The 21,901-nt window shown below is 35.5% G+C and overlaps 3 protein-coding genes across 5 annotated transcripts; 2 read left to right on the top strand and 1 right to left on the bottom strand.

The window, feature by feature from the left end:
* The first annotated feature begins 1,422 nt into the window (after positions 1 to 1,422).
* Positions 1,423 to 4,532, top strand: LOC116123298 (vacuolar protein sorting-associated protein 32 homolog 2-like). 2 transcript variants are annotated; one of them, XM_031409092.1, is made up of 8 exons: positions 1,423 to 1,511; positions 1,636 to 1,746; positions 2,800 to 2,899; positions 3,087 to 3,172; positions 3,246 to 3,337; positions 3,765 to 3,879; positions 3,998 to 4,193; positions 4,314 to 4,532. In XM_031409092.1, exons 2-7 carry the CDS (start codon positions 1,675 to 1,677, stop codon positions 4,187 to 4,189), a joined length of 657 nt encoding a protein of 218 aa, XP_031264952.1. In that variant the 5' UTR covers positions 1,423 to 1,511; positions 1,636 to 1,674; the 3' UTR covers positions 4,190 to 4,193; positions 4,314 to 4,532. The 2 variants fall into 2 exon arrangements, with proteins under 2 accessions (XP_031264952.1, XP_031264953.1); XM_031409093.1 differs by having other exon boundaries at positions 4,309 to 4,532.
* Positions 4,533 to 6,137: 1,605 nt separating this feature from the next.
* Positions 6,138 to 10,458, bottom strand: LOC116123271. Its single transcript, XM_031409065.1, has 4 exons — positions 10,366 to 10,458; positions 6,984 to 7,145; positions 6,561 to 6,707; positions 6,138 to 6,467 (listed from the first exon to the last, which is right to left on the bottom strand). Exons 1-4 carry the CDS (start codon positions 10,456 to 10,458, stop codon positions 6,138 to 6,140), a joined length of 732 nt encoding a protein of 243 aa, XP_031264925.1.
* Positions 10,459 to 16,147: 5,689 nt separating this feature from the next.
* LOC116123315 (glycosyltransferase BC10-like) lies at positions 16,148 to 19,688 on the top strand. 2 transcript variants are annotated; one of them, XM_031409109.1, is made up of 3 exons: positions 16,148 to 16,165; positions 16,446 to 17,094; positions 18,861 to 19,688. In XM_031409109.1, exons 2-3 carry the CDS (start codon positions 16,570 to 16,572, stop codon positions 19,500 to 19,502), a joined length of 1,167 nt encoding a protein of 388 aa, XP_031264969.1. In that variant the 5' UTR covers positions 16,148 to 16,165; positions 16,446 to 16,569; the 3' UTR covers positions 19,503 to 19,688. The 2 variants fall into 2 exon arrangements, with proteins under 2 accessions (XP_031264969.1, XP_031264970.1); XM_031409110.1 differs by lacking the exon at positions 16,148 to 16,165 and having other exon boundaries at positions 16,240 to 17,094.
* Positions 19,689 to 21,901: the final 2,213 nt, after the last annotated feature.

The following is a 21,901-nucleotide window of genomic DNA, read 5'->3' as shown; positions in this document are numbered from 1 at the left end:
TGCAGTTGAAATACAACTCCGAGCTCCAGAATAACTCATCAAATCACCACCTTCTTTTGACCCGAAAAGCCCACTGCCCCTGAAGCTACAAAGAGACCTGGACCTTGACACAGTACCCATATAATCAACAACCCATAAATCACTTTTCTCATCACATCCACCAACACTTATGCCACAATCTTTGTCCTTTTTCTTCCTAAACAACTTGTGTCCCGATCTGGCCAACCACCAAATCTTTGTCCATATCAACACACGACCAGCGATATCCCGCCAGTTTGTGAGCTGTAACGCCGAATTTCAACCAAATTCTGATAGTAGTGGTCGGAATTTGGCACTGTGGATGGATGGGGGTGTTTTTATCATTTTACAAAATTTATATATTGAGGTGTTTAGTTAAATTAACAAACTTAGGGGTTTTTTTGTTATTTTTTGAATTTTATCTCATAATACTCACCCAAACTCTACCTACTAATAATATTTCAAAAATACTAGTCAAAATACTAAAACAAACACAAAAGATCCAATTAACTTTTAAGTTAAATTGTAAAGGATATTTTTGTCACAATTCCGCACTCACTTATAACTACTTTTTTACCATCTTGCCCTTTCTCACAACTTTAATTACTAACATATTTATGCTTTGAGTAGTAAATTGACATTTTAAAAGTTTAAGGGTGAGAAAGTGTTATTAAGTCATTTTTTGGGTGGGAAAAAGCTGTTTACTCGGTGTTATTATTAGTAGGCCAATGTTATAGTTATCATAAAAAACATATAACGAATTTACGTACCGTGACACCATCATTTTTTCTTAAAAAAAATTCAGAATTAATGAATAGTCATGATAATGTCACATCTGTCGATACGTGAATTCGGTATATGTTTTCCAATGTTTGTATCATTTTTTATTATTATTAATATTAATATAGCATAACTATAAATACATTGATGGCGGACAATGTGGGATATTTTCATATATATATATATATATATATTGTTTTTCTACGTAAATAAAAAAAGTTAATTTCCATCTTCCTGATATGATAGGATATTCAAAATTTGAAAAATGAAAAGATTATATTTTACTTTAGTTTTATACATAATTTATTTTGAAAATATTAAAAGTCATTTTAACCAAGTTTTAAGAGAATGTATCAAATCTCTTAACTTCGAAATCCAAAACAAATGTATATACATCCACCTTTAACATGCTGCTCATTTTAGTTTTCTATGTCTTTTTTTTTTTTTTTTTAATTAAAAAAAAGTAAAAATAATCCAAACAGGGTCACAGACTCACTGTATTACAAGTTTACAACAATGAACAACCCTTCCAAAACGACGTCGCATTCAGTCGGAGGAAGTGAAAACATCCGTCCATTAAAATAGAGTCAAAACAACACGATTAAGATTAACACCAAACCCAATCTTTCACTATCTCTCTTATAATTCACAGATCTCTTTCTCTCTCTCGTGTATCTTTTAATCGAATTCCCAAAATCCGTTAATTTTCACAGGTACTTCAATTAAGATGATTTTAATTTTATATACGGTCCGATCGTTCGTTGAAATCAATAGTTTCGGTTAGGGTAGAATTTCAGAATTAGGATTTTGGATGATCTAATAATTTGATTCTAACAGGGAAGATCGAGGGTTTTGAATAATCACGGAGAATCAACCATGTTTAATCGGCTTTTTGGGAAACCTAAACAGGAAACCAATGCTCTCACTACGCTTGACAAGTTAAATGAGGTATTTTTTTCACATTGTTGCTCTTCTTTTTTATCTATTTATTTATTTTTAATTTTTTTGTACTGGGTTTACGAATTTATTATGATTTTTGCTGGGCAATTAATTAATTAATTAGAGGTTGCTTGTTGATCGGTGGAGTGCAATTGTTTACAATCGAAACTTTTATGTTCTCTTTAACTTCGACTGTTTCTGGTTGCATTATTATTTGAAGGAAATTTTTTGAATAAGAAAAAATGACAATTTGAATTAAGAATGATGTTTCTAATTATACAATACTATTCTTTTGTTATTCACTCCGCAACATTGAGGAACCAAAACCAAGACCAATTTTTATGGTAGTAGAAACTAGAAAATACAGTGGTGTTTAATTTTGATTTTGTAAATGCAATTGAATCTGTTAGAACTCAAGCCCAAGGGAGAGCCCAACCCAAAAGACCGGCCTGATAGGTGGGAGAGCCCCTAGGCTTAAGTACCACACTCGGTGGGTATGAGATCCCGATGTGGGATCCTAACATTGCACCTCCCTTCAAGAGCGGACATCCATGACAACTTTCACTTTATCGACACTGACCTGACGGTAGCTCTTTCTCCCTTTGGGCAGCTTTACTCATCTATCAGCTATTCGATGCAGCACCCCCTCCCAAGGAGAGCACACTGCACCTTAATCTAGCCTATAGATAGCCCTTTCTGCAGCCCAACTCTCAACAAAAAGCACCAATGTTAGAACTCAAGTCTAAGTCCAACCCAAAAGACCGACCTGATAGGTGGGAGAGCCCCTAGGATTGAGTATCACACTTGGTGGGTCTGAGATTCCGATGTGGGATCCTAACAGAATCGTAGTATAGTTCTCTTGCACATTTCTAGTATTAGTGGTGTTTAAGGATTTTATCAAATTTTAGCACTAGGATATTTCTCTTGCACTTGAATCTATTGTGACTTGACTTGTTTACACATTTTCAGTGAGAGTTATGATGCTGGTTCTGTCTGGTATGTTGGTTTCTATGTTGCTATCATTGTGCATAGTGTAAACTGTATCTTCTTGGCATTGTGTAGACGCTTGAAATGCTTGAGAAAAAGGAGAAAGTACTCCTGAAAAAGGCATCTGTAGAGGTTGAAAGGGCCAAGGAATACTCCAGAGCAAAGAACAAAAGAGGTATGGCTGAGAAGCGCAAGGAGATCTCTCTTTTTTTTTTGTATTATATTGTTGTCAGAAATTATCATGTAGTTTTAGTGTGAAAAATTTTATTTATCTTTTTTGTTTGCTTGGGTAGTTTGTAAATAAAATCTCCAGAGCTTGTATGATTACTGGCTCACCATTTACCTGTGTTGCATGCATGCAGCTGCAATACAATGTTTGAAGAGGAAGAGGCTATATGAACAACAAATAGAACAGCTTGGGAATTTCCAATTGCGTATTCATGATCAGGTGATGATGGAACTTTGTAATCAATGTTTAGTTTTTGCTGCATGCTTATACTAATTATGTATAAGGTCAACAGATGATTATGTTAGAGGGTGCAAAAGCCACAACTGAGACTGTAGATGCATTGAGGACAGGAGCATCTGCAATGAAGGCAATGCAGAAAGCAACGTAAGTATCTGCTTAGATTCATCTGTGTATTTGTTGTTACCAGAGTTTTTAATTCCATCATACATTATATTGGTTTTAGCATCTTCATTGTGCATGTTAGTGGAACCAGTTACCAGGGTATATGGCATATTTTCTTTGTTTCAGTTTTTTACCCCCTTTCCTTTTAATTCTTTTCCATTATATAAAGGGACAAGTTTATGTTGCCTGGTAAGTTTTGCAATTTGATACATGGTCTGTTCTACAATTTGCCTTTTACTGGAGAAGTTGAAAATATTTATAAGTCAGTTGGAACCTACACTAATGTGTATGCCTTGTTTCTTTGTTTCATGAAGGACATGGAGAATCATATAAATATATCACCACTGAATTTAGATGATAATAATAATAACAATGGCTGATGTGTGTTAAAATGTTGGGTTGTTTTCAGGAATATAGATGATGTAGACAAAACCATGGATGAGATCAATGAGCAGACTGAGAACATGAAACAGATCCAGGAAGCTTTGTCAACTCCTATTGGTGCAGCTGCCGATTTTGATGAGGTCATTATTCTCTTGATGTGTATTGAAATTCTTCTTAGATAAAATTTTGTTTTATTCGCATTTATTCCACGTTCTTTGAAAGAAACTCTGAACATTGTTGGTATTTTTGGCAACACAGGATGAGTTGGAAGCAGAACTTGAAGAACTGGAAGGTGCAGAGTTGGAAGAACAGCTTCTTCAGCCTGCAACCACAGCTCCGGCTGCTCCAGTGCAAGTTCCTGCTGGCAGGCAACAAGCTCGCCCTGTTCCACAGAAACGCACGGCTGAGGAAGATGAACTTGCTGAGTTACAAGCTGAGATGGCACTTTAAGCAGGTTCTGAACCCTCCCATTTCTTTATTCAATTTTCCGTTTTAATTGGTGCTTGCGAAAGCTAGTAGCAGTCGTAACACTTTATTAGCATCTAGCATTGACTTATCGCCTGAACTAGTGCAGGTGTTGTTACCCAGGTATGAAGAGAATGTTTTAAAAACTGGCCATATTCTATACGAAGATTTATGCTCTATTCCGATAGGGTTTGTGTGTGCATTCAATGAATAGACTGTATATAAGATTGCATAAACCAAAATGAAGTCCCATTCAAATTATGTAATATGTATCATGCTTTTTAAACCATTAAATTGAATTTATTGTCTGGCGATGTATTTTTCCTTTTCTTTGGGTTTTTAAGCAAGAAAGTTTGTAGCTTTGATAGACTTTGGCAAAATTTATATCTCATGAAATACTGCCAAGTTAGTTATGGCAATTTTATCTGGAAGTCATATACGAAAAGGAAAGCATTGCAAATATTCGATTGGGTTATCATTATTCATGGTTGTACTTTGGAAGTCTGGACGGTGTGAGTTACTATCTGGTAAGTAAATCGATACGGTAAATGCAGCGAAAAACGGATTTTTTTTCTTCTATCGATTACTCTGATTAACCTAAGATCAAGGTTTGAGATTTATATATTTTACATGCCTAAATTGAAAGAAAAAACAAATATAATATTAATCTAGATAAGGATCAGAGATCTTATGTAGTTTGAAGACTTTTTCAAATATCTTTGAATCTATTTTGCTACCAATCTAAGAATATGATCGAACAAAAGATGATCTATACGAAGATAATCCGAAGAATTAAAGAAAGATTTGTTAGATCTTCTTTGACTTCAAGAATTAAAACAAAATCAAAGAAAAATCTTTGATTAAAAAATGGAACGCAATAGCAAAGAAAAATCTTTGGTTAAAAATGGAAGGCAATCGTGTTAGAGGAGTAGAGAAAGGAGTTGCCTCTGTTTTTTCTTTTTCTTTGGTTGAATTAATGTATTTATTCATTCTCTAATACACATGCGCTTATTTAGTGTATGTGTCAAAATCCTATTTTAATGAAGAATAGGCATGGCTCCAATCATGTATCCAAACACCCTCTTTGTGGTATTTTTATTTTAACTTTATTATTATAATAATTAAAGTCAATTAATATATTTATGAAATATATTAACATTTAATTAACAATAATAATTCATTTAAATGTATGCGTACATGTATTTAAATATAATCTCACTTATTTAATTTTAACATTAAATTAAATATAGACAACAACTTCAACAAATTTAATTGCACTGTGAGATTACCAAAATACATTTTCATCCTAAAAAACGAAAATGCTCCTTATACAAACTGATTCTTAAATTATCTTTTATGTGTGTGACATGTAGGCTTCTCATCATACTGGTAGTGAGTAGTATCGCGATTAATACTAATTAATCGTCTCACTACACACAGATCAAGATTGACCCATATTAAGGCATCATAGTCATTCGATAGATTCGGATTCAGCGCAACAACTACTTGTCAATGATATGGTTACTGTGCAATCAAATTCTTTCATCATTTATTATCTCATCGAGATTGAGGTACAGAAATAGTGTCAACCTCAGTTAATCTCAATGTGTTTGTATTCAGTTACTAAACCAATAACTGGAATAATAAATTAGATTGGGCAACGACTCAATCCCATTATGGCCACAGATTTAGTGTCATTGTCATTTACTGAATTGCGTAGTGAGATAACTTCTCCCGTACCTGAGAGCGATGAATCCTCTGTCGATCAACTATAGTTTGATACACTCCTCGATGCAGCTAATCACTACCATATTAATAGCTCTGAATAGAACTACGTTGGGCTAGTGTCAAACTATTGTTTTAAAAACCGGACTGGAGGGCAACCTGCTCTGCTGCTCGGGTCACGGTTCAACCGGTTGGACTGATGACGTCATCACACATAATCTGAAATATGGTAAACATCATAGCAATTGTACTCATCTGCATAAGTAGATAGCCATTCCGGGAACTTCAAGATACGAGAATTATCAAGAACTCTCACTCTCTTCATGTAACCTGAATTGTCGAAAATTGGGTCTGGATATTCCCCATTTCCCATTTCCGTTGTAGTGTGGGAAGATTGCCCCAACTTTAAGCTGTAAACTTCACCTCCCCATTCTACACTTTCTGCACCACTGATTATCAAACTAAATAAGTTATGAGGCCAGTACCCCACGTTGATTTTTTCTCCATACTGCATCCACCAATTGCTTGTATTTGGATCCTGAAATCAAAGGATTATAAAAATTCTGAAGATATGAGAATAAAATATTATTCAAAGTGTTTTCAATAAAAGAAAAGTTCCATTTCATTTTACCTTAAATATGTAAATAGTTATCTGGTATGGAAGGTCGTTAGCTACTGAGATGGGATAAATTGCAGCCCCAAGTGCAATTTCCTTGCTAGTTTGAACAAAACCAGGGCAAGTAAGATCAAAGGACCATGTTGCCTTTGATCCATCAACCTATTTAATAAAGAAAAGAAATAAAATTTGGATCTTACGTTGTGTATTTAGTAGCATAGACATCTCCACAAGAAGTTAACCTCCATAAAAATTATAGTAACTTTTTTGTTGACTAGTACTTACGGTCCAATATACATACAATCGAGTCTTCTTATCTCCATACACTCTTGGATTTACCCGAAAAATTATGAACCAAAAAAGAAAAAAGGTATTTGTTTAGCTAGTGCTGTAATGGATGAATGATTGAATTGAAAAAGAATTCTTAGTTATACTAACCGCCCATCCAGATTCAAGGCTTTCAAAATCGTAGTAAGGACCACTTTGGAGACTAACTCGGGAAGTACTGTACTCATCGTCAGATTCGACAGAAGGGTCCCAAACTTTGATGTCTGCTTTAGCTCCAGAGTAAATATAACCTAGTGTAAGCAGTATTGCCTTCTGATTTAATTACAGAAATTGAACCAAATCAGAAAAAATAGGAAAAAGATAATGATTCAAAGTGAATATGATCAGGTATTAACCATAAAAGTTCAGAAGAGTATGAATCAGAAGATGTTCACTAAATTTATTGTTTGCAACTCACCTTGAATCAAATTGGATTGTCAAGACATGCATGCCAATCAGCCTTTATGCGTCGATTTCCAGCAAGGGAGGACCGCATCGTCGATTTCCAGCGAGGGAGGAACGTGTTGTCGCAATTTCAAAGATTGGAGTTGCGATCGATTTCAGCAAGGAATGGTTGCGATTTCAGCAAGATTCATTTTTTATTTGTGTGGGATTTCAAATTTTCGCGATTTCATTCAAATTTTTTCAGAGTATTTTGCGCGTAGAGGAACTGAGGAAGAAGAAATTGCGTGATGGTGAGAAAGTGAGAAAATTAGGGATTTTTTTCCTTTTTCAATGTTGGGCCGATTTTGCTTGTGGTCCGGTAGGACCGGCATTCCAGCAATGTTCACGCAGTCCATTGACGGGTTAAAACGGGTTATTGTATAATGCCAGTTTTTATGTTGACTCGAACCGGACACGTGACCGGTTCATGATCCAACCGGTTGGACCAGCTGGTCTGGTCCAGCTTTTAAAACAGTGTGTCAAACTACACCAATCGGTGCACAAGGCGCTTCGGTGATCTCAAGTCTAAGGATCACATGCACCACCATTCGTTAGAGGATTTATTCCATAGACACTGGGGTTGCCATCTATATAGAATCATTTGATGGGTTAGTCTAGTGAACTTGCCTACAATAAGCACCCATGTGTTGCACCAGGTTGTCGACAAACAATCTTGATAAGTGAGATCAGTCACTGCCTTTCGATAGCGTCATTCAACACTATGATAGTCTTACCGTATTATCTGTGTCCTTGGTCAGAATAATACTGGGGCTACGGACATTTCTAAAACCTTTGGCAACTAGTAGTGTCTTACATGTATGCACCTTGCCATCCGTGTCAGTCTTCTTCTTGAAGACCCATTTACACCCTATGAGTTTTAACCCTTCAGGTGGATCCATTAGAGACCACGCTTGGTTCTGGTACATGGAGTCCATCTCAGATTTCATGGCTTCAAGCCATTTAACGGAATCTAGATCTGATATAGCGTCTTCGTAGGTTCTGGTTCATTGTCTTGGTAGGCTAGAACGTCACCATGTTAAGTCACGATATAACCGTATCTCTCAGGCTCACGACATACTCTCCTAGATCTACGTAGCTCATGTGCTACCAAAGGTGGTTCACTTTGATCCACAAATTGTGGAGTAACCTCCTCACGATGTTCAACCACCTCTTGTGGCAAATTACCCTGTCATTTGTTTAATGTATCTTGTGGTACTAAAACTTCATCGAGTTCTACTTTTCTCCCATTAGTACTTCTTAGAAAAAAATTATTTTCTAAGAAGACACCAGTATGAGCGACAAAAATTCTGCGCTCTTCTAGATGGTAGAAATAATATTTTTTTGTCTCCTTAGGATACCCTACAAATATACATTTGCGGGATTTCGGACTTAGGTTGTTCGAAGTCAATTTCTTAACATAAGCTTCACAATCCAAAATCCTTAGATAAGACAAGTTAGCTTTCGCCCACTCCATAGTTCATATGGAGTCTTATCTATAGACTTTGACGGCACATGGTTCAATACACAAGTCGTAGTCTTTGGGGCATAACCTTAGAATGATGCAGGTAGATCACTAAAATTTATCATGGACCTAATCATGTCAAGTAAGTTCCTATTCCTCCTCTCAGACACTCGATTGTGTTAGGGTGTATACGGAGGAGTGAATTGTGATACTATCCCACATTCTTCAGGTATTCAGAAAACCCTGAACTTAAGTATTTACCTCTTCGATCAGACCGAAGAGCTTTAATACTTTTGCCCAACATATTCTGTACTTCATTCTTGAATTCTTTGAATTTATCAATGGCTTCAGATTTATGTCTTATAAGATAGACATAATCATATCTACTGAAATTATCAGTAAATGTGATGAAGTATAAATATCCACCTCTGACTTCAACTGTTAGTGGACCACATACATCACTATGGATGATGCCTAACAGTTCAGTAGCCTTTCACTTTGTCATGTGAAAAGAGACTTGGTCATCTTGCCTAAAAGGCATGACTCACATACCTCGAATGACTGGAAGTCAAAAGGGTCCAAAACTCCATCCCTTTGAAGTTTTGCAATGCGAGTCTGATTAACATGACCCAATCTGCAATGCCAGAGGGATGTCTGGTTTCGATCATTATGTTTAGCTCTCTTGGTTTTAACACTAAGAATATCCTTATTGTTTAAATCAAGAACATATAACTCGTTATATAACCTTGCAATTCCAAATAGAATACCATTCAAACTAAGGGACAACAATCCATTAGAAATCTCAAAATGATACTCTATATTATCCAAAGCAGATATTGAAATAATATTTCTGGAAATAGAAAGTACGTAATAACAATTATGTAGTTCCAATACCAAGCCTGTAGGCAAAGATAAACAGTAAGTTCCTACAGCCAATGCAGCCACATGTGCTCCATTTCCAACTTGTAGGTCCACTTCTCCCTTGGTGAGTGCTCTACTCTGCCTTAGTCCCTGCACATCCGTATAAATGTGAGTACCACATCCTTTGTCAATGACCCAAGATGTTGAGGAAGAGAAGTTAATCTCAATCATGAACATACCTGAAGTTCAAGCCTCTGACTTCTTCTTGTTGGTGAGGAAAGCCATGTAGTGCTTCCTCAAATGGCCAGGCTTGCCACAGTAGAAGCAAATTACTTTCCTGCCTTTCCCAACACCACTCTTAGACTTAAAAGCATCTTGTCGTTTAGGCTTATGCTTGGGTTTGGCCTTAGCCTTTCCCTTGACTTTACCCTTTCCTTTACTAGTAGCAACCAGTAAAACAGGCTTGGACCTTTTCATGTCCTGCTCTATAGTCCTCAGCATGTTCAGAAGCTTTGACAGGGATTTTACCATTGTGTTCATGTTGAAGTTCATTATGAACGGTGCAAAAGAATCAAGTAAGGATTGCAGGATTAAATCCACTTATAATTCTGCATCCAACCCAAAACCCAAAGTCTCAAGCCTCTCCATGTGCTCGATCATTTTGAGCACATGAGGGCCAACTTCGGCTCAATTAGTCATGCGACTCCTAAACAGTTCACTTGATACCTTGTACCTCTCATGTCGAGCATTTCTTTTGAAAAGTTCCTTGAGATGCAGAATAATGGGAACATCATCCATATTCTTATGCTGCTTTTGCATCTTAGGTGTCGTCAATGCTAACATAAGGCATTGAATGCCATCAACATCATCAAGGAACTTTTGATAAGTATCCTTTACTTCTTGAGTGGCATCAGGACTAGACTCAACTATATAAGGCTTATCAAGGATATACAATTTCTTTTCAGACTTCAATATAATCCGAAGATTTCGATACTAGTCCGAGAAATTGGATCCATACAGCTTGTACTCTTTCTCGATTATTGGTCGTAGGTTCATAATGCTCATTTTGGTGAATCTATAATTGCAGAAAAATAAAAGTCATTATAATGTTCATTATAGTTTAATATGGTCTTTTATTAAAATGCTCCCACTATTTTCCTCAAGTCAATAGCCCTCACTATTAACTCAAGAAAGCCGTTGGCTTTCCTAGTGGACTGAAATCCCATCTAGCCCATTTCAAACATTCGCTTTGGCGAACAAGCCAAAATAGGTTGATTAAGTAGGCTAACAAATTTAATCCACACCAGTTGATAGCTCTCACTATCAACTTCAAATGTGAAGCAAGCCAACAAGCCAATCACACAATCCAACGGCCTAGCCATAGTTCTCAAGTGTGATTCTCAGTATCAGTATAGTGGACACTACATGTCGTCACGTACACACGACATATGTACTTCTCTATTATGCCTATGACATGCTTATCAACATTCACTTTGGCGAACAAGCAAAACACGTCATTTTAAGTCGACCCATCACTATTAAGGAAAACTCTAATGAACTTTAACCTCCCACTAGTAGAAGTATACCCATTGTTGGAGTAGATGCCCTAGAGTCAATCTATTATTGTAAAAATTGACTCTGTAATAAATGTTTATTTATCAATAAAAGGCATATTCTTCTATGTTGTGTAAATTATAGTTATATGTAATGATATATGTCCTTAGGATGGTAGAACCGTGACGAGGGTATCAACTGTTTCAAATCTTGATAGTGAGAACCCTATGATCACATATGGTGCCCATTTTAGAAACGTCTGTAGCCCTAGTATTATTCTGACCAAGGGCACAGATAATACGGTAAGGTTATCATAGCGTTGAATGACCTTGTCAAAAGATAGTGACTGATCTCACTTGTCAAGGTTGTTTGCCGACAACCTGGTGCAACGCATGGGTACTTGCTAGAGGCAAGTTTACTGGACAGATCCACCAAAGGATTCCATATGGATGGTAACCCCAGTGTCTATGGAATAAATCTTCTAACGGATGGTAGTGCATGTGGTCCTTAAACTTGAGATCATCGGAGCGCCTTGTGCACCAATTGGTGTAGTTTGACACTAGCCCAATGTAGTTCTATTCAGAGCTATCAATACGGTAGTGATTGACTACATGGAGAAGTGTATCGAGACTATGGTGGATCAACAAATGATCCATCACTCCTGGTTATGGGAGAAGTTATCTCACTGGGTAATTCAATAAATGGCAATGACACTAAATTTGTGGCCACAGTGGGATTGAGTTGATGCTCAATCCAATTTATTATTCCGGTCATTGGTCCATTAACTGAATACAAACATGTTGAGGATATCTGAGGTTGACACTATTTCTGTACCTCAGTCTCGATGAGATAACAAATGATGAGATGATTGGATTGCATGGTAACCATACCGTTGACAGGTTGCAGTTTTGCCGACTCTGAATCTATCGAGTGGCCATGATGCCTTGCTAGGGGCCAATCTTGGTTTGTATGTAGTGAGATGATTAATTGGTGTTAATTGCGATACTACACACAACCGATATGATGAGGAGCCTACGGGTCACACACTTAGAAGATAATTTAAGAATCAATTTGTGAGAAGGGTATTTTTGTCTGTCAGGATGAAATGATATTTTGATAATCTCACAGTACCATTAAATTTGTTGAGGTTGTTGCCTATACTTAATTTTAATATTAAAATTAAATTAGTGAGATTATACTTAAATATATCTATGTATATATTTAAATGAATTATTATTATTAATTAAATGTTAATATATTATTATATATTAGTTGATTTTAATTATAATAATAATTAATTAATTAACATACCATAAAGGGTGTGTTTGGTTGCAAGGGTGAACTAGGGTTGGAGCCCATGACTATTCCTAAGTGGAATAAGGTTTTAATTGTTGCATTAAAACAAAGTGATATATTCATTCAATCCAAAACCTTAGCCACCCTATCTCTCTCTCTCTTTCACGTTACACTCTTGTGTGAAGAAGAAAATTTTTCTTGTTCTTCTTTCTTTATTTTTGAAGCCCTTGATTGTTCTAGCAAAATAATCAAGGGTTGTGCGAATTATCTTCGTGTGGACTTCCGTGAGTGCAATCCTACATTGGATCGATTAGCGAAGAATCACGTGAACAGTAGACGGTAAACAATACTGGTGAACAGTAACCAGTGAACAGTGTCAATGAATAGTATTCATGTCTGAAATCAGAGATATTCGGAGGAGCCTCCAAACGTCGGTATGAACTAAATCCTTGTATGGATTTGTTTTTAATACAGTTTTATTTTACGTTTCAGTTTATGCATGAAAACGTTATAATTCGTACTCGGATCTTGGTTCATGTAATTGATTGATTCGTTTTAAATATTATGTTTTTCCACTGCGCGAATTCGGTCAGTTACTAACAGCCTTGGCTTTGGCGAACAAGGTTCCGACGAACAGTGGTTTGATTAAACCCATGGTTATGGAAGGCTTACATATGACTTAATATACTTTATTTGAGGGTTTTTATTTTACGTCTCGCCAGTTTTATTATCTTTGTTAGAATAACATCGTTTGACATGTTGTGAAGCATTCAACCTTAGCACGTATTCTAAGCAAAATATAAATGTGTCAGTACATGGCCCAACTAAAACCAATTTCCTTGAGCCTAGAGGAACCGGTGGGTCACCTAGGGGTCCTGCAATAAATATCTTGAGTCTTCAAGTATGATTGTCTCGTCTTTGCTCCGTCTTCAAGTACATTACAAAATACATCATACTAAATTTACAGTGAAATTAATTATTACACTAATTTTACATCAATAAATTTAGAAACCTCGATTTACATTTGAGGGGAATGAGATGAGAAGATAATGTACATCGAGAAGGTAAGAGAAAGGCAGGGCACACAATCTCTATTTAATATTACAATCATACATACCCCAAAATACTTTAAAACATTCATCGTAGGTCCAAGGTTCATGTACTGGGCACCATGCAATTTTTCAAACAAGAATTATTGCATACATTCAAAACAATCAATTTTAAATTTGGTGGGTTGATTTATAAAAATTACCCTATTGGATTTGCAGAATTATGCATCGATCCAGTATTAAAAATGCTACAGCACCATTCACGCTGTAACATGGTTTTATCACGTTGCGGCGCATAGCAGGAACATGTTTGCGCTGCAGCAAAGTTTTATTTCATCGCAATGTAAAACTAGCAACTCGCGCTTTGACGATGCATTCGCACCGTGGCGTATTCCTGTTACGTCGCGGCGCAATCATGCAATCTTACGATTCGGCACACTACATCATTGTAATTATGTTGCAGTGTAGTTTTATTACGCCGCGGCTCAGATGCGCATTTTGTATTTGACAATGACTTTGTGCTACGGCGAAGTGTTATTTCGTCACGGCTCAAATAGCGCGATTGTGCAATCACACTGCGTAATCACACCGCGGTGAAGTTTTGTTTTGCTGCGGCCCAAATGCGCGATTACAGTTGCTCAACGTTTTCCTACAATTACGTTGTGGCAAAGTTTTATTTCGTCGCAGCGCATTTACGTAATCTTGGTTTACGAAACTCTACGCCGCAACGCAGAATAACTGTGTCGTGGTGCAAATCTCAATTTCCAAATTATTGTTCATGCGTGTATCACAAAAACGATCCAATGTGAATCCCTCAACAAATCCAACACATCAGTTAATCAATTTAAGCAATATTAACATATCAATAAACCAAACATGCAATATCTAGCAATCAATTCAGTTAATCAATCAAAATACTATTAAAATATATACAATTAAGGCCCTAGGCTCTGATACCACTGTAAGTAAATCGATGGGGTGAACGCAGCGGAAAATGAATTTTTTTTTTCCATCGATTACTTTGATTAACCCAAGATCAAGGTCTGATATGTATATATTTTACATGCTTAAATTGAAAAGAACAAATGTAACATTAATCCAGACAAGGATCAGAGATCTTACGCACGTTTGGAGGCTCTTTCAAATGTCTCTGAATCTACTTTGCTATCGATCCAAGAATAGGATCGAACGAACGGTGATCCACACGAAGACAATTCGAAGAACCAAAGAGGGATTTACTAGATTCTCTTTGGCTTCAAGAATCAAAACAAAATCAAAGAAAAATCTTTGATTAAAAAATGGAGGGCAAACGTGAGAGGAGTAGAGAAAATGAGCTGCCTCTTTTTTTCATTTTCTTTGGTTGAATGAATGAATTAATTCATTCTCTAATACACTTTGCACTTATATAGTGCATGTGTCAAAACCATATTCTAATGAGGAATAGGCATGCTCCAACCTTGTATCCAAACAACCCCTTGTGGTATTTTTATTTTAAATTAATTATTATTATTATAATTAAAGTCAATTAATATATTTATGAAATTTGAAACACTTGATATCCTTGTCATAGTTCTACCATCCTAAAGACATATATCAATACATATGAATATGATTTACACAATATAGAATAAAATGTCTTTTATTGATTAATGAATATTATTACAAAGAATTAATTTTATAATAATTGATTGGCTCTATGACACTTATTCTAATACTATCAATATTTTTATTAATACTAAGTGGAAATGAGAGAAATTTCATGTGACATGTATAATTGATGAGATATCCTAATTCTACTTGTTATACATAATTTATTGTATAGATTGGATGTTATGAGTACGGTGTCCAAATTAGAAGTGTTATTAAGGATGAATTGACATTGATAATCCCTCTAAAGTCATCTTCTGTTAACTTCCATATCACCAATCAGTAATCACCATATTTAATGATTTGTGGTCTAACCTCTGCTTAAAACAAGAAATGATGTCCCTGAGAAAGACCTGATAATATGAAATATTTATACAGTAGCTTGGTTCTTTTTCGAATCAATCCCCACAATTTCATTTGGTTCAATTCCAAATGTAATTTTTTTTTTTTTTTTTAATTGAAGTTCCCATTTTGAGGATTTTATGAAAAACANTCCTAAAATAACATAAATTAAACTTGGAAAATAAAGTGGTAGGACAGTTGTTAAAAACGAAAAACTAGGATGAGCAGATAACAAAAACAAAATAGTTGTAAGATTGTTTTTTAACACCAAAAACGTGGTTATGTGAAGTGCCCCATCACCTATACACATTGTAAATGTAAAATCCACGAAACAAAGACCCCGACAAAAGGCCAAAGCCAAAACCAAAGCCAAGTAGCCACCTACACCCCCACTCTGTTTGCGTGAGATCAAACATTCTTAAATTCTCCAGATTTCACTATTACATCATCTCCCGTGATTGCTTCACCTTCACTTTCGAGATTCCCGACTTTCTTGGACCAATCATCTTTTCTTCCTTGCCTAACTTCTTTTATTGCTTTTTGACTCTTCTGCTTCTTCGATGCCGCAGTTCGAGCATTGAATGGAGTGAAAAGATCTATGATTATGTTTTGTGGTATGGTCAAAAGAAGGTTGCGTGGTATGTTCACAATCTTATCATTTTCGTACTTACTCGTGCTCGTCACATTTTGATTTAAAAGTAGACTCTATCTTTGATTTAGATTCTTGTTAAAAACAGTGTCTCCAGCTTCTTATTGCCCTATAATTGTTTTGAGTTTTTTTTTGGGGGGGAGGGGGGGTACTTTAGTATCAATTCTAGATCTGTATTGTTAAATTTGCTTTGGAGATGTAGATTTAGTTTTAGAAATCTCGAATGCTATAATTAGCTTTTGATGTTTCAGTTTTTATCTTACTTGCAGTTTGAAGCTCAGGTTTGGGAATCATTTGATAATTTGAGGCTTGGAAGTCTTTTTTGTATGGTAAAATAGAAGTTGCTTTGGATCTGAACCAGACGGTGAAATTTGATTTAATAAAGTTGGAAAGATGCAAACAAGGGTGGTTCCGTTGGAGGAAGGCAAAGACCCTTCACTTATAAACAAGACGAATCAATCGAGGGCGTTGCCGCTGAGGCTATTTCAGTTATTTGGTTTGTTTCTGGCTTTGTGTATCGCCTTTACATTCATTAGTATTTACACAATTCGTTTTTTTGGAGTCCAGAGTGTAGTGACAACGGTTAAGTCCAATTTTGAGCCATGCTTTGAAAAAGAAAAACCGAATGGTTTGGATAATTGGATAAAACCTCCATCAAATTTAATGCACACTATGAGCGATAAAGAGCTTTTGTGGAGAGCATCATTTGTTCCTCGAATAAAGAAGTACCCCTTTAGGAGAGTTCCAAAAATTGCGTTTATGTTTTTGACAAAGGGGCCACTCCCACTTGGACCTCTTTGGGAGAAGTTCTTGAAGGGGCATGAAGGGCTATATTCGATCTATGTTCATTCATTGCCCACGTACGAGGCTAAATATCCATCATCATCAATTTTTTATGGGAGACAAATTCCAAGTCAGGTATGGCCTGCATCTTTGTTATCCAGGTTTAATTTGCTATTTTGAATTTTGATAGAAATTCATCTGACTCGTTTGTTGTACTACTGATTATACATATGAGGATGTAAATTCCAGTCCTTTTCCTTGACTGAGGATGACTATAACTTCTTCTTACCTGTAATTTGTTTATTCTCTTGTGGTTTCATCTTTACTAATCATTATGTCACCATTCTTGGATGCCTTGTCATATTTGGTCAAGAGCTTAAGTTGACGAGGACTCCAGAACTACATTTGGGGTTTCCAGTCTTTGAAAATAAAAAAGTTATGTCATCATTCAACATGGCCTTTCAATTATGTTTTTGACAAAGGGTCAAACTCTGGAGATTTTTTTTAATGAGGAAGACATTGATTAATCAATTTTACTTTTAATCTAATTATATCCTGTTTTTCAGTTGGCGGTTGGTTTTGGACATGTGAGTCAGCCAAGTAGGTGATGATGTCAGTTATAAAATATTACTTCTTTAGCCAAGTGCCTCAACCCTTGCATGAGTTGCTGTTACGAACTGGAAACAGAAATGGAAATGAGCTAGCCACAGAGAGTGCATGAACCAAATAAGCATATGATCTAGACCCTTGCATGAGCTGCTGTTAGGAACTGGGAATAGAAATGGTTATGCTAGCCACAGAGAGTGCACGAATCAAATAAGAGCATAATTTAGACATAACAGGACAAAAGAATGTTAGCTATACATGTGAAACATCACTGTATTCTATGGGACCATATTCTTGAATATTCTTACTTTTTTAGTTTATTAAAAAAAAGCTAACATTCATTTTAACTTGCAGCCGCCATCCTGGGTTAGACAGAGAATGACTGACTCTCATTAGTTGATCATTTTGGGTAAATGTGAAGAAAAGGTGGGAACTGCTGGGCTCTCTGTTTGTTAGAGCCATAAAAAGCTGGCCAAATTAGTTAAGAGGTGAATAAGATGGGACCAAAACACAATTATAGATAGGGAAGGAGTGAGGTCGGAATTAACACTATATGTGTTGGATCAAGTGGGGCTGTGTATTTGTATAAAGAAGATGCCTTTTGAGAAATGGTGTTGGAACTGGATTAGATAATTAGGACTTGATTTGTGTTTCAGTGTTTGATTGAGTATAAAAGTAGAGCTGTAGCCTGTAAGCATAAAGGCTTGACATCAAATTGCAGTAGTTATTTTTTTTTTTATTTTTTTTTTTATATAAGGATTCACAATATTAATTAGTTGTTTACGTTCTGATCTTTGAGATAGCAAAAAGATATAAACAGATGGAAGTTTTAGGGTTTCACATGGAGATGGAAAATATTGATGGTCTATGTTTTGGTTCAAAATGAAGTACTCATCTTCATAGGACTAATAGAAATGTAAATATCAAGATAATAAGGAAGAGCCCTTAAAACATAAGCTTTGGTTTTGCTTTACATGGTTTTGAAGAGCTATTTTTCCTAATCATACATGCTGTTTGTTTTATTTTATTTTAAAATTGAGTAGTAGGAAGACAATATGTGCTTGAAGATGCCCCTTGTTAAAATTTGATACTTGAACTGTCTTCCTGTCTTATCAGATGTAAGGGGTGCTTATCGTAAAGACTCGTCATAGGAACTTATCAATAAGAATTCTTTCTAAGTTTTTCATAAATTGTTTGATAATTATTGTTTTTTACTGCTTCAAGTGTATGGCTTTGAATCCAATATTCTCAATATTAGGAGGAGTTGATGGTTTTTGTGCTATCTTCCTTTGCAGATCTCTGAATGGGGAAGAATGAGCATGTGTGATGCAGAGAGAAGACTTCTTGCTAACGCATTGCTTGATATCTCCAATGAGTGGTTCATACTCGTCTCCGAATCCTGCATTCCACTATATAACTTCTCCGTCATCTACCACTACATAATGAGATCCAAATATAGTTTCATGGGTGCATTTGATGACCCTGGACCATATGGGAGAGGGCGTTATAATGAGAACATGGCTCCCGTGGTGAACATTTCCCAGTGGCGTAAAGGATCCCAGTGGTTTGAAGTTAACCGAAAGCTGGCAGTCAACATTGTGGAAGATACTACATTTTATCCAAAATTTGAACAGTTCTGTCGACCAGCATGTTATGTGGATGAACACTATTTTCCCACGATGCTAGCCATTCTAGTGCCAAATCTCTTAGCAAACAGAAGCCTCACTTGGGTGGACTGGTCAAGGGGAGGAGCTCATCCAGCTACATTCGGAAGAAATGATATCACAGAAGAATTTTTCCTCCATAAAGTTTTCGAAGGTCAACAGTGCACATACAATAGCCAGCCCTCTTCAACTTGTTTTCTTTTCGCAAGAAAATTTGCACCAAGTGCTTTAGACCCTCTGATGAATATATCATCAAAAGTTTTTGGCTTCTGAGAACTGAATTAACCTTTCAATTCCGAATTCTGAAAGAATGCTAGAAACAGATGAAAAAGGTCAGTAGGAGCTCGTCTTCTTCATCCCTTGCATCATACATGTGGATTATGTTCTAGTTTTAGTCACTTTGATGATTATACTTCAATTCTTAGCCGCCCGTGATGAAGCATCTTATTATTATGTGTACAGAGGCTGACTACAGAGATTTGGTATGGCTTCATTGGGATTAGATAATAAGTTTTGATATGTTGAATTTTATTGTTAGTTTACTGATATTGTATTGTAGCAATGTTCAATAGTGTATAACACAAGTATAATTCATGTAGTGTTTGTTACACCATGCATTCCGTGTTTTCTATTTGACCATTATATGATGAATAAACTATTTTTTTTGCATCCAAATTATGGTTTAGTGACATTTTTCCACTCATGGATTTTTAAAATATCATTTTACTATCCAAATTTATATTTCATTTTCAATTCTGGTATCGTTGCAACGCTACATCACCATCATTTTCTTTATCGATTATCACTCACAAAAACCCCTCAAATCTTACTCTCTCCAACTCTGTCAATCGTCAACAATCGAGCGATTAAGGTTTGTGTAGCCATCGCTTGCAAGTCAAATTTTGATCAATTTACATGTATTAACTTCTAAACACCAAATTAAATTGTTTAATTAGTAGATCTAGACTGTAAGTTACCAAATTTAGAAGTACAGTATTTAAATCTTTTAATTAGTTTAAGTAAAAAAAAAAAATGATTTTTATAATAAAATAAGCTATAAGAAGAGAGTTGATAATTGAGGGGAAATAGAACTAATGTTTTTCTTATTCCAAAGTTGAGTGTACATCATCTTTCATAATACATCTATTTATATCTCAAGCTAATAAAATGATTTGATGTTGTGGAACTTGAAAGGTTTAAGAGTTAGAGAATATGAAATATTAGGAAGTTACAGAATTGCAAGGGACATCCACATTTATTCATAACACTCCCTCTTGGATGTCTATTACACAAAGAATATGCCTCATTAAAACCTTACAAGGAAAAAACCCATAAACCTATTGAAGGAAAAAAAAGTACATTATTTTTGTGTATTATACGCATTTAGAAACTGTCTCATTAAAAACCTTATCAGGAAAAACCCAACCGGATAAAACCTTGGTCAAGGTAAAGAGAGTACAGTGCGTATTTACTCCCTCTCATGATGATATCACTTAAGATTTTTGTACCGACGCATTCCAATATTGTATACCAACTTTTCAAATGTTGCAGTCAGTAAAGTTTTAGTAAATAAGTCTGCTAGATTATCACATGAGCGAATCTGTTTAACTTCAATATCGTCATTCTTTTGAAGGCCATAAGTAGTGAAGAATTTTGGTGATATATGTTTCGTCCTATCACCTTTGATATAACCTCCCTTTAACTAAGCTGTGCATGCAGTATTATCTTCATATAATGATATAGGAACTTCTTTATTGTAATCAATGCCACATGATTCTTGAATATTTTGGGTTATTGATCTGAGCCAAACACATTCTTGACTTGCTTCATGGATAGCTATTATCTCAGCATGGTTTGAAGAAGTAGCAGCTATAGTTTGTTTTGTAGAACACCATGAAATAGTCGTACCTCCATATGTGAACAAATAGCCTGTTTGAGATCTAGCTTTATGTGGGCCAGATAAATATCTTGCATCTGCATAACCAATTAATTGAGGTGTAGATTCATTTGAATAAAATAAACCCATATCTATTGTTCCTTGAAGATATTAGAATATATGCTTAATTTTGTTCCAATGCCTTCGTCTCGGAGTACAACTATATCTTGCTAACAAATTTACTGAAAATGTTATATTCGGTCGTGTATTGTTAGTAAGATACATTAATGCACCTATTGCACTTAGGTATGGTACTTCAAGACCAAATACATCTTCTTTATCTTCTATCGGCCGAAAAGGATCTTTGTTCACATCAAGTGATCTTACAACCATTAGGGTACTCAGTGGATGTGCTTTATCCATATAAAATCGTTTTAAGATTTTCTCAATATAATTTGATTGGTACACAAAAATTCCACTTGTTAAGTGCTCAATTTGCAAACCGAGACAAAATTTTGTTTTTCCAAGGTCTTTCATCTCAAATTCTATTTTTAGATAATCTGCTACCCTTTAAATCTCTTCAGGAGTTCCAATAATATTCAAGTCATCAACATATACAACAATTATAACAAATTCAGATCTAGATCTTTTTATGAAAACACATGGGCAAATAGGGTCATTTTTATATTTCAACAAATATTTACTAAGACAGTTATACCACATACGATCTGATTGCTTTAATCCATATAATGATTTATGCAATTTAATTGAATAAAATTCTCGAGAATTTGAGTTG

Source organism: Pistacia vera, unplaced genomic scaffold, assembly GCF_008641045.1.
Source record: "Pistacia vera cultivar Batoury unplaced genomic scaffold, PisVer_v2 Contig141, whole genome shotgun sequence".
Classification (NCBI taxonomy): Eukaryota; Viridiplantae; Streptophyta; class Magnoliopsida; order Sapindales; family Anacardiaceae; genus Pistacia; species Pistacia vera.
This window is presented reverse-complemented; position numbering and strand designations above follow the sequence as displayed.